This window comes from Schistocerca cancellata, chromosome 11 (assembly GCF_023864275.1).
Source record: "Schistocerca cancellata isolate TAMUIC-IGC-003103 chromosome 11, iqSchCanc2.1, whole genome shotgun sequence".
Taxonomy (NCBI): Eukaryota; Metazoa; Arthropoda; class Insecta; order Orthoptera; family Acrididae; genus Schistocerca; species Schistocerca cancellata.
The window spans coordinates 58,963,596-58,976,869 of record NC_064636.1 but is presented as its reverse complement, the minus strand read 5'-3'; the positions used below and the strand labels follow the sequence as shown (position 1 = coordinate 58,976,869).

General features: G+C 41.5%; 1 protein-coding gene across 1 annotated transcript in view; it reads left to right on the top strand.

The window, feature by feature from the left end:
• The window catches only part of LOC126108670 (DEAD-box helicase Dbp80-like), a 145,173-nt gene that overhangs the window by 105,738 nt on the left and 26,161 nt on the right, over positions 1-13,274 (top strand). The window contains exon 7 of the mRNA XM_049913979.1: positions 7,071-7,308. Coding sequence (XP_049769936.1) covers positions 7,071-7,308 — 238 coding nt within the window. The remainder of the gene's footprint in view (positions 1-7,070; positions 7,309-13,274) is intronic.

Here is a 13,274-nt window from a genome sequence, read left to right as displayed (position 1 = left end):
CCACAGGGTGCCAACACTGGTCCAGTTTCTGGGACCCCACAGCGCCATCCACGGCAGCCAACTGCTGCTTGTGCTGGTCTGCTACTGCTCGCTGCTCCACGGTGTGCTGTTGGCATTCCTGTAGTTCTCTGACCTCTCTGCCTGCTGTGTCCTGTCCGTTAATAATGTTCACAATATCTGGACTGGGTTTAAATCATCCTCCTATCTCTTCAGTTCAGAAGTATATCTGCACACATGTGGGTCCTTCTAACACAGGTTTTATGCTGCTGCTATTAATGTTCATTCAGCCCTGAACTTTAATTTTCCTGGCCGCTAAATACACCAAATGAGGTAGAGTGCATTGACTTGTCACTACCCTTCAAACGATCTGTCCACCTACATGGATAGGCTTCAGGTTGTCTCACCCTTCACTCTGTGATGGTATATGCTGGTTTAGCCGACAAAAGCAGCGTTGATGAAAAACCAACTAAATACTTACCACGCAAAGGCCAATCTATCGGTAGTAGCTGAAAGTTAGTTAAACTATCAAGTGTTCAGAATCCTTGCACGAGTCGTTTGAAAAAAAAAAGTCTAAAATTTCCTTTTATTTGGTTTATTGTTTTTAAAACAAGGAAAATTGCTATAAAGTCAATTTAATATCCCGACATCAATTATGCAATGCTACTCACTGTCTCTCAACAGAGTCATACTCAAAAGCAGCCAGAAGATATTTAGTATCTGTATATCTGGTACTTTGAACGTACCAGTCAGTCACTGCCCCACGACTACTTGTGAGTTGATATATATACTTGTTCAGTAGGCTTCTTGTGAGAAAGTGTTCACCATAATTTATCGTTACCTACACAGAGCATGTCACATGGAAGTTTTGGATGACATGAAGTGTTCACACGTGAATATCTCTTTATATAACTGACTCACAAGACTGAAACTTTCAAAAATGATCAATACTGTAGTCACTCTTCATCAGCGACATAACTCTCGTGTCATAGATCTGAGGCACAAAGCCTTACTGAAAACCATGAGAAATGCTGAATTCCTATTGGCTCGTATATTAAGTAGCCAGTCAGATCATCTTGAGCACTTCTATACTCATGGTATTTCTAATGTCATCCAAGCAGATTGCCACAAGTAATTTATGCTAGAAATCTAGTAATTCATAAACTAAATACAGTTTAATGAACACAGAATAAAATTCCTTTCCACAAAATAATTTACTTGTAAATTTAATACTCCGTGTCTCTTCTGGCTGCCTTTACAAAATCGGGGTCTCTGTGACATACATCACAAATTTCCCTATTGCAGAACTTTCTCATTCATACACTTACATAATTTTAATAAAATATCACATTCTCACTTTACGGATGTGCTCCATTCATTTGCTTTCTCTCCAAAACACTCGCATAACCAGAACACAGTGAAATAATAGTTTTACAGTGTATTTTTAATTTCATCATAAGTCTCCCGGTAATGAAACTGAAGAAAATTCCAGAAAATTATATTATATGATCCTGTCCTCTTGGTTGTAGTTTCAATTGATACTATAGATAAATACATTACAGTCCCTAACGCGGTTTCGCAATGCCAGCATGCTTATTGGGTATTTTAGGAAAAAAATTTATATGTCCTTAAACATTGAAGTTATTCATTTCAGTTTTTCAGCATGGTTGAGTTATCCATAGATTTTCAGCATATAAAGTATGAAAAAGATCAGTTAATATTTAATAGTAGTTCTTCAGATTCATAGAAAGTATGTGTAACAAATTGCACGCAGCATTAATCAAGTACATAGCGCGCTCGACCCAGTGGCCAGCGTGAGAACCACACAGCTGCTCTCCTCCCGACTCTGTGGCAAGCTACGCTTTCAACTCAGGACAACAACTCGTAATAATTTGCTGCATTGCAACCTGAAATACAAACAAATCGAGGAGTAAAACGAGGGTGTAGCGTGCCACCAAAATTATTTAGTATCTACTATCTCGCGGGCGTGCATTTGGTCAGGTGCTGCAGGGTTTCTCAGGTAATGGCGGCCCATTCTTCGCGGAGTGCTGTGCTGGAGGGGGGGTGGGGTGTCCGTGGCGGTCGGTGGGGCCTGGCGTGGGGGCAGCGTTCCAAAACATCCAATTATACTGAGTGCACTATCCGAAAATTACCTCGAGCAGTTAAACAGACAACCGACTCGTGGAGATAACATCTTGGACCTATTGATAACAAACAGACCCGAACTTTTCGACTCTATAAGCGCAGAAGGGAGTTTAGTGATCATAAGGTCGTTGCAGCATCCCTGAATATGGAAGTAAATAGGAATATAAAAAAAAGGGAGGAAGGTTTATCTGTTTAGCAAGAGTAATAGGAGGCAGATTTCAGACTACCTGACAGATCATAACGAAAATTTCTGTTCGGACACTGACAATGTTGAGTGTTTATGGAAAAAGTTCAAGGCAACAGGTACGTGCTGAGTAAAACTGTGAGGGACGGGAAAAACCCACCGTGGTTCAACAACAAAGTTAGGAAACTACTGCGAAAGCAAAGAGAGCTTCTCTGCAAGTTTAAACGCAGCCAAAACCTCTCAGACAAACAGAAGCTAAACTATATCAAAGTTAGCGTAAGGAAGCCTGTGCGTAAAGCGTTCAGTGAATTCGAAAGTAAAATTCTATGTGCCGACTTGTCAGAAAATCCTAGGAAGTTCTGGTCTTACGTTAAATCAGTAAGTGGCTCGAAACAGCATATCCAAACACTCTGGGATGGTGATGGCATTGAAATAGAGGATGACATGTGTAAAGCTGAAATACTAAACACCTTTTTCCAAAGCTGTTTCACAGAGGAAGACCGCACAACAGTTCCTTCTCTCAATCCTCGCACAAATGAAAAAATGGCTGACATCAAAATAAGTGTCCAAGGGATAAAAAAGCAACTGAAATCACTCAACAGAGGAGAGTCCACTGGACCTGACGGGATACCAATTTGATTCTACACAGAGTACTCGAAAGAACTTGCCCCCCTTCTAACAGCTGTGTACCGCAAGTCTCCAGAGGAACGGTAGGTTCCAAATGATTTGAAAAGAGCACAGGTAGTCCCAGTCTTCAAGAAGGGTCGTCGAGCAGATGCACAAAACTATAGGTCTACATCTCTGACGTCGATCTGTTGTAGAATTTGAGAACATGTTTTTTGCTCGTGTATCATGTCATTTCTGAAACCGCAGAATCTACTCTGTAGGAATCAACATGGATTCTGGAAACAGCGATCGTGTGATACCCAACTCGCTTTGTTTGTTCATGATACCTAGAAAATATTACATACAGGCTCTCAGGTAGATGCCATTTTCCTTGACTTCTGGAAGGCGTTTTATACAGTTCCGCACTGTCGCCTGATAAACAAAGTAAGAGCCTATGGGATATCAGACCAGCTGTGTGGCTGGATTGAAGAGCTTTTAGCAAACAGAACATACATGTTGTTCTCAATGGAGAGACGTCTACAGACGTTAAAGTAACCTCTGGAGTGCCACAGGGGAGTGTTATGGGACCATTGCTTTTCAAAATATATATAAATGACCTAATAGATAGTGTCGGAAGTTCCATGTGGCTTTTCGCAGTTGATGCTTTAGTATACAGAGAAACTGCAGCATTAGAAAATTGCAGCGAAATGCAGGAAGACCTGCAGCGGATAGGCACTTGGTGCAGGGAGTGGCAACTGACCCTTAACATAGACAAATGTAATGTATTGCAAATACATAGAAAGAAGGATCCTTTATTGTATGATTATATGATAGCAGAACAAACACTGGTAACAGTTACTTCTGTAAAATATCTGGGAGTATGCGTACGGAACGATTTGAAGTGGAATGATCATATAAAATTAATTGTTGGTAAGGCGTGTGCCAGGATGAAATTCATTGGGAGAGTCCTTAGAAAATGTAGTCCATCAACAAAGGAGGTGGCTTATAAAGCACTCGTTCGACCTATACTTGAGTATTGCTCATCAGTGTGGGATCCGTACCATGTCGGGTTGACAGAGGAGATAGAGAAGATCCAAAGAAGAGCAGCGCATTTCATCACAGGGTTATTTGGTAACCGTGATAGCGTTACGGAGATGTTTAGCGAACTCAAGTGGCAGACTCTGCAAGAGAGGCGCTCTGCATCGCGGTGTAGCTTGATCGCCAGGTTTCGAGAGGGTGCGTTTCTGGATGAGGTATCGAATATATTGCTTCCCCCTACTTATACCTCCCGAGGAGATCATGAATGTAAAATTAGAGAGATTCGAGCGCGCACGGAGGCTTCCAGACAGTCATTCTTTCCGCGAACCATACGTGACTGGAACAGAAAAGGGAGGTAATGACAGTGGCACGTAAAGTGCCCTCCGCCACAAATTACAAATGGCATTACGTAAACTAAGTGAGGTAAGTGCAAGCTGCAATCTGACTGTATTTATAAATAAAACTAAATCTATGGTCTTTTTAGGTATTCAACCAGTACAAACAATAGATCTCAATAGTAAATCAATAAAACAGATAACCCATTTGAAATATTTAGAATACGACATACCGTGTGATGGAGATATGCTTATAGAGAAAAAAATTGATACGTAACATTGTATATTTGGCACAATAGGGAGAATACCTATCGGTAAGAAAAGGAAAGACAACCAACTGATATTTTATATCGTCATGGCAATTCGTACTTTATTATATGGGGCATAAAGCTGGACCCTGAGAAATAAAGATTTACAGCAATTACAAACATCACACATGAAATTTCTGGGATCTGTCAAAGGCTGAACTAGGGAAGACAAAATTAGAAACAAAGTAATAAAGGAAGAATCAGGGGTGCAGCCAATCACCCAAAAGGCAATCCGGCACAGAGAAAAAGGAGAGAATGTGTACTTCATACGTCGCCATAAAGGCAATGGATTATAAAATGTGGGGCAAGAGAAGCAAAGGGAAAACTGAGACTGAGATGCGATAGTGAGACCGGAACAGGCCATAGGCCTAACCCTGCAGTGGCAGATTACTTACTACTACTACTACTACTACTACTACTACTACTACTACTATTGCAGATGTACCCCTGCATATCTGCGTGATGACAGGCTTTTATCTGGAGAATGATGATTACTGCATATATCAGCAACTGCTGACTGCTGGTTTCTGTATCTACATACTCATATACATACAGGGTGTTACAAAAAGGTACGGCCAAACTTTCAGGAAACAGTCCTCACACACAAAGAAAGAAAATATGTTATGTGGACATGTGTCCGGAAACGCTTATTTTCCATGTTAGAGCTCATTTTATTACTTCTCTTCAAATCACATTAATCATGGAATGGAAACACACAGCAACAGAATGTACCAGTGTGACTTCAAACACTTTGTTACAGGGAATGTTCAAAATGTCCTCCGTTAGCGAGGGTACGTGCATCCACCCTCCGTCGCACGGAATCCCTGATGCGCTGATGCAGCCCTGGAGAATGGCGTATTGTATCACAGCCGTCCACAATACGAGCACGAAGAGTCTCTAAATTTGGTACCGGGGTTGCGTAGACAAGAGCTTTCAAATGCCCCCATAAATGAAAGTCAAGAGGGTTGAGGTCAGGAGAGCGTGGAGGCCACGGAATTGGTCTGCCTCTACCAATCCGTCGGTCACCGAATCTGTTGTTGAGAAGCGTACAAACACTTCGACTGAAATGTGCAGGAGCTCCATCGTGCATGAACCACATGTTGTGTCGTACTTGTAAAGGCACAGATAGAGTATCTCGTATGAAATCATTATAATGTGCTCAATTGAACGTAGGTGGAAGAACATGGGGCCCAATCGAAATATCACCAACAATGCCTGCCCAAACGTTCACAGAAAATCTGTGTTGATGATGTGATTGCACAGTTGCGTGCGGATTCTCGTCAGCCCACACATGTTGATTGTCAAAATTTACAATCTGATCTTGTTGGAATGAAGCCTCATCCGTAACGAGAACATTTGCACTGAAATGAGGATTGACACATTGTCGGATGAACCATTCGCAGAAGTGTTCCCGTGGAGGCCAATCAGCTGCTGATAGTGCCTGCACACGCTGTACACGGTACGGAAACAACTGGCTCTCCCGTAGCACTCTCCATACAGTGACGTGGTCAACGTTACCTCGTACAGCAGCAACTTCTCTGACGCTGACATTAGGGTTATCGTCAACTGCACGAAGAATTGCCTAGTCCATTGCAGGTGTCCTCGTCGTTCTAGGTCTTCCCCAGTCGCGAGTCATTGGCTGGAATGTTCCGTGCTCCCTGAGACGCCGATCAATTGCTTCGAACGTCTTCCTGTCGGGACACCTTCGTTCTGGAAATCTGTCTCGATACGAACGTACCGCGCCACTGCTATTGCCCCGTGCTAATTCGTACATCAAATGGGCATCTGCCAACTCCGCATTTGTTAACATTGCACTGACTGCAAAACCACGTTCGTGATGAACACTAACCTGTTGATGCTACGTACTGATGTGCTCGATGCTAGTACTCTAGAGCAATGAGTCGCATGTCAACACAAGTACCGAAGTTAACTTTACCTTCCTTCAATTGGGCCGACTGGCGGTGAATCGAGGAAGTACAGTACATACTGATGAAACTAAAATGAGCTCTAACATGGAAATTAAGCGTTTTCGGACACATGTCCACATGTCCACATAACATCTTTTCTTTATTTGTGTGTGAGGAATGTTTCCTGAAAGTTTGGCTGTACCTTTTTGTAACACCCTGTATATAAAAACTTGGCAGCCACTGTATGGTGTGTGGCAGAGGATACATTGTACCACTACTAGCCATTTCTTAGAGGGAGAGAAAAATGAATGTCTATATGTCTCTAAAGTTTTATCAGAATATTATTACAGTGTTTCATGTTTAGGCTGGAAGGCATGATTTTCATTCAAGAAAAATTATGCTCCCATCATCTGAAGGGTGTTTTTGTAATGGCGTATGACAGATACTCCCTCTGTTCTAAAATTGCCTTAATTCTTACCTTATTCTGTTTTCGAGCTAGAGCCATTCATTCTGTGCCCATTTCTGACCCCGCCGACACAATTACGTGCAGGATGCTGAAGCGGTCGTGCCAGATGATGTTCTTCTCGGCGACGTACGAGCAGGACGTGATGACATTCGCAGAGGCGATTGTGCGTAACCCGGTGATCATCCGGCTGAAGCGCGAGGAGGAGAGCCTGGACAACATCAAGCAGTACTACGTCAACTGCCGCAATGCCGAGGAGAAGTACCGTGCCATCAGCAACATCTACGGTGTCGTCACTATCGGACAGGCCATCATTTTCTGCCAGGTGAGCTCTGCAGCGGGTGGTGTCTTGTCTGCAGCAACTGCATGTTCTTCTGTAAATAAACGACTGTGGCGAGTGATAAATGTGCCCAATTTTGTGAGACTTCAGTTTATTGGGGATAGTCCTAAAGTAATAATTGTCATTTTGAATCGCATAACACATTTTTTGTTTGTCTGCAGTCCTGGTGTACATTGAAATCCTCGCACTGCAGCAGTACTGTAGTGTGGCACTAGAAGAGGCAAAATGAAGTGGTAGAAGCCTGTGATAAAGTAGAGTGTTGTGCGGTAACTCATTTTTGGCAGCAGCAGGATTCTTACAGCTCTATGAGACAAATCCAAATCGCTTGAGAAATCGCAACATTTGTCCTGCTTGGGTAGTGCAGTGCCTGTGTTAGCTGCTGAGAATTTTTCCAGTTGTATGGCCGTGGTCCGTGGAACTCTTCAATCCCTGGCGTTTTGTCCAAGGCTACGTTGGACATCTTCGGAGGTACTCCTGTTTGTGCTGACTGAGGGATTGAAGAGTTCCATGGACCACGGCCGTACAACCCGGAAAAATTCTCAGCAGCTGAAACATCCAGTCGTGAAAGGCTTTATTGGATGAGTGCCTGTGTTGTTCAGGAAAATGATTCACGGAACAGGCACTGTAGTGAGTACAGCCGTTATTTCCGTGAAATGTGTTTGCAGTTAAGAGTATGGCCAACCGTCTGCTGTAAGATGGAATGACAATGAAAATTTGTGCCGGACTGGGACTCGAACCCGGATTTCCGGGTTATTGCGTGCATGTCTGAAGGAACATTTCATTATATTTCTGAACTACACAGGCACTGCATTATCGTATTTATCCAGCTTTCAATTAAAATGTCTCCCCTGTCTAGGAATATACATAATGAATGGAGTAAGAGTGCAGGTTGTAGTCACACAACTGACGACATACGGAAGTTTGTGTCTTGCCGTAAGTTGTTTAATTTATTTATTTACACGTCAAGTTCCATAGGGCCAAATTTAGCAACAAATCTCGGAGGTCGTGGAACGCGTTAGTACTTGAAATTACAATATAAAAGTAATAACACACAAAAATAAAATGTTTACGAACCTGAAAAAAAGTCAAGCCATAAGTTTAAGTACACACACTCAACAGTATAACATAAGAATCGGCTTAATTTTTCGAGGAACTCCTCGACAGAATAGGAGTGACCACTAAGGAAACTCTTCAGTTTCAATTAGAAAGCATGTTGATTACTGCTAAGATTTTTGAATTCTAGTGGTGGCTTATTGAAAATGGATGCAGCAGTATACTGCACACCTTTCTGCAGACTTGATTTCTGCCGAGTATTAACTGAGTGAAAGCTGCTTGTTCTTGGGAATAAGCTAGTACTGTTAACAAGACGTCATAAGCGAGTGACAGCGTGTGAGATCGCTCTCTAAGTTTTCATATATTTTGAGGTTTCAGATACATATTTTAACGGTTTTTGTGATAATATTTACTATATAAGTGACGTATTAGTGGTTTCTTCATTCACCTCTGCCTTTCTTGTGTTGTGACCTGATATTTGTGAGTGTTTCGTATCGAGCAACTTAACCTCTTGCCTGTGTTTACATTCCGCGCTGACCAGTTGCAGCTGTAGCGGCGCATCGAAAGCTAAGTACTAATTAATTGTTCGTGTATAGTGGTTTATTTAGGAACTTTAGTAGTCTTCAACTGGTGTTCTTGGTGTTTTCTGGTGAAATAATTTCAGAAGAACCTTTTGGGAACTGTTTTCAGCTTCGTTACTGTGTCATTAGACGTTTGATTCTCTTTCTGTATTAGTCTTTTGTTATATTCACATTTGTTGTTTATTAATACTGTTAATAACAGTTACTGTGTCATTAGACGTTTGATTCTCATGCTGTATTAGTCTTTTGTTATATTCACATTTGTTGTTTATTAATACTGTTAATAATAGTAGTTACTTCCCTTGTAGAGTAAGTTTGTGATTATTGTAGTCAGGTTTTTAACATCTTCTTATTGTAGTAGTGGAACTTAGAAAAAGTAAAATTTTACGACGAGTGAGAACTGTGGGCTTTGCCGTAGGTTCGTGAGTAGTGGATTGCGGTGTGAGACTTGTTCGAAGTATTTTCACTGGGGGGAATGCAGTGGGGAAGCCAGTGGGCATTCTGGTGAGATCCTCTCCTGGAACTGCAGGTTACGTAGCAAGAGTAAGTTGATAGAGGAGCAGGAGCGTAAGATCTGTGCCCTTCAGGTGCAGTTGAAAAATGCACAGGAGGAGCTAGATAGGATGAGGAGGGAGACGGGGGTTGGGGAATGGGAGCTGGCTGTTGGCAAGAGATCTGCTAGGAGAAGAAGATTTTCAGATAGTTTTACTATTGGTGTTTACAATAGATATGACCAACTGTCAGTCTAGTGGAGAGCAATCTCTAGTAGCTGTAGATGTAGGAAGTATGCAGCAGACCTCAGTAGTTGCGGTGGCTAGGACGGTTGCAAAGTCGAAGAGGAAGAAGAAGGTTCTGCTGTTAGGTAGTTCTCATGGCAGAGGTGTAGGCCAGCAGTTGCAGGAAGTGCTGGGGAGTGAGTACCAGGTCACCAGCATTGTGAAGCCTAATTCAGGATTGGCTCAGGTGACTGTTAACATAGGGGGGTTATGTAGGGATTTTACTAAAGAGGATGAGGTAGTGATTGTGGGTGGGGCTGGTAATAGTATTGATAGGGATGGGGAGTATAACGTAGATGGTGACCTGGAAAAGATAGCCACTCAGACTGGCAACACGAATGTGCATTTCGTGGAATTGTTTCGGCGTCACGATCGGCCTCATCTTAATACAGCCGTCAGGCGTAATAACATGAGACTTGGGGGTGCGCTGATGACAGAAGGCATGGGTCACATTTCAGTGGTGTCGGTGGAGTCTATCAGCAGGACGGGTTTCACTAGACACGGCCTGCACCTCAACAGGTATGGAAAGGGGAGGTTGGCAAAGCTTATAGGTGACAGCATAGGTGGGGTTGATGGGATCACTCGTGGGAAAATTCCTGCAGTAGTGGGTGTTAGAGCTGCACCTTTTTTAGATTGAAGTCAGCTGATAGGTATTCCTGCTTAAGGGAAGTCTCTCTAACAAGGGAATCACTTTTGACAAAGCTTAGGCATCCAAGTAATGAGGGAATTAGTATATTTCATCAAAATATACAAGGTATTAGAGGTAAAGTTAGTGAACTGCTTATAGATGTTGACTCTGAAATTATTGGTATATCTGAACACTTTTTAAATAAGGAGATAATTCAGAGGCTTCCTTTACCAGGATACAGGTTGGCTGGCAGCTTTTCGAGGAGCTCTTTGCGGTGCGGGGGAGTAGCCATGTATGTGAAAAACGGCATCCCATTTGAGTCAATTGATGTTTCAAAGTACTGCAGTGAAAAGGTGTTTGAATGTTGTGCAAGTGTGGTTAAATTTAACGGAGCTAAACTTCTAACTGTTGTTATTTATAGATCCCCACACTCCGATTTCACAACATTTTTGCTAAAGCTAGAAGAGGTTCTTGGTTCACTTTATAGGAAATACAAAAAGTTAGTTGTATGTGGTGACTTCAATATTAATTGTATAAGTGATTGTGCAAGGAAGCGGATGCTGGTAGACCTCTTTAATTCATATAATCTTATGCAAACCGTATTCTTTCCAACGAGAGTGCAAGGGAACAGTAGAACAACCATAGACAACATTTTTGTTCATTCCTCATTACTAGAAGGGCATTCTGTTAGCAAAAAGGTGAATGGACTTTCAGATCATGATGCACAAATTTTAACTTTAAAAGATTTTTGTGCTGTTCAGGAAATCTGATCCAGTTGCTGTAGAGACCTTTGTAAACCTTATAAAGGAACAAGAGTGGCAAGATGTTTATAGCGCTGATACAGTAGATGATAAATATAATGCTTTTCTCAAGACTTTTCTCGTGCTCTTTGAAAGTTGCTTTCCGTTAGAATGTTTAAAACAGGGTACTAGCACAAACAGGCAGCCTGGGTGGCTGACTAGAGGGATAAGAATATCTTGTAGAACAAAGTGACAATTATATCAAAACGTTAGAAACAGTCAAAATCTAAATGCAGCAGCCCATTACAAACAGTATTGTAAGGTGCTTAAAAATGTTATTAGGAAGGCAAAAAGTATGTGGTATGCAGATAGAATAGCTAAGTCTCAGGATAAAATTAAAACCATATGGTCAGTCGTAAAGGAAGTGGCTGGTCTGCAGAGACAGGTCGAGGATATAGAATCAGTGTGTAGTGGGAATGTCTGTGTTACTGATAAGTCGCATATATGTACAGTATTTAATAATCACTTTCTGAATATAGCAGGTGAACTAAATAGAAACCTAGTCCCAACAGGGAATCATATAGCGCTCTTAGAAAAAAGTGTTCCGAGACTGTTACCTGAAATGCTCCTCTATGATACTGACAAGAGGGAGATTGAGTTAATAATTAAATCACTAAAGACCAAGAACTCTCATGGATATGACGGGGTATCCAGCAGAATACTGAAGTATTGTTCTATGTATGTTAGCCCAGTTCTCAGCCATATCTGTAACTTTTCCTTTAGGAGTGGTCGGTTTCCTGACCGATTAAAGTACTCGGTAGTGAAGCCACTTTATAAAAAGGGAGACATTGATAATGTTGACAATTTTAGACCTATTTCTATGCCATCGGTGTTTGCTAAAATTATCGAGAAGGTTGTATATACAAAGTTACTGGAGCATTTAAATTCACATAATTTGCTGTCAAATGTTCAGTTTGGTTTTAGAAATGGTTTAACAACTGAAAATGCTATATTCTCTTTTCTCTGTGAGGTTTTGGACAGATTAAATAGAAGGTTCCGAACGCTAGGTGTTTTCTTTGATTTAACGAAGGCTTTTGACTGTGTTGACCACAAAATATTACTGCAGAAGTAGGACCATTATGGAGTAAGGGGAGTAGCTTACAATTGGTTCGCCTCTTACTTTAAGAACAGAAAGCAGAGGGTAATTCTCCGCAATATTGAGAGTGGTAGTGATGTTCAGTCCCAATGGGGCACTGTTATGTGGGGCGTTCCCCAAAGGTCGGTGCTGGGGCCACTGCTGTTTCTTATTTATATAAATGATATGCCTTCTAGTATTACAGGTGATTCAAAAATATTTCTGTTTGCTGATGACACCAGCTTGATAGTGAAGGATCTTGTGTGTAATATTGAAACAGTAACAAATAATGTAGTTCATGAAATAAGTTCGTGGCTTGTGGAAAATAATTTGATGCTAAATCACAGTAAGACTCAGTTTTTACAGTTTCTAACTCACAATTCAACAAGAACAGATATTTTGATCAGACAGAATGGGCATATTATAATCGAGGCGGAACAGTTCAAGTTCCTAAGCGTTGGGATAGATAGTAAGCTGTTGTGGAAAGCCCATGTCCAGGATCTTGTTCAGAAGCTAAATGCTGCTTTATTTACCGTTAGAACAGTATCTGAAATAAGTGACAGTTCAACACGAAAAGTAGTCTACTTCGCATATTTTCATACGCTTATGTCGTATGGTATTATTTTTTGGGGTAATTCTTCTGATTCAAAAAGGGTATTTTTGGCTCAAAAATGGGCTGTTCGAGCTATATGTGGTGTAAGTTCGAGAACGTCTTGTCGACCCCTGTTCAAAAATCTGGGAATTCTGACATTGTCCTCACTGTATATATTTTCTTTAATGTCATTTGTTGTTAGCAATATTAGCCTATTCCCAAGAGTTAGCAGCTTTCACTCAGGTAATACTAGGCAGAAATCAAATCTGCATGTAGAATGCACTTCCTTGACTCTTGTGCAGAAAGGAGTGCAGTATTCTGCTGCATCCATTTTCAATAAGCTACTACAAGAACTCAAAAATCTTAGCAGTAGCCCAAACTCTTTTAAGTCTAAACGGAAGAGTTTCCTCATGGCTCACTCCTTCTATTCTGTCGAGGAGCTCCTG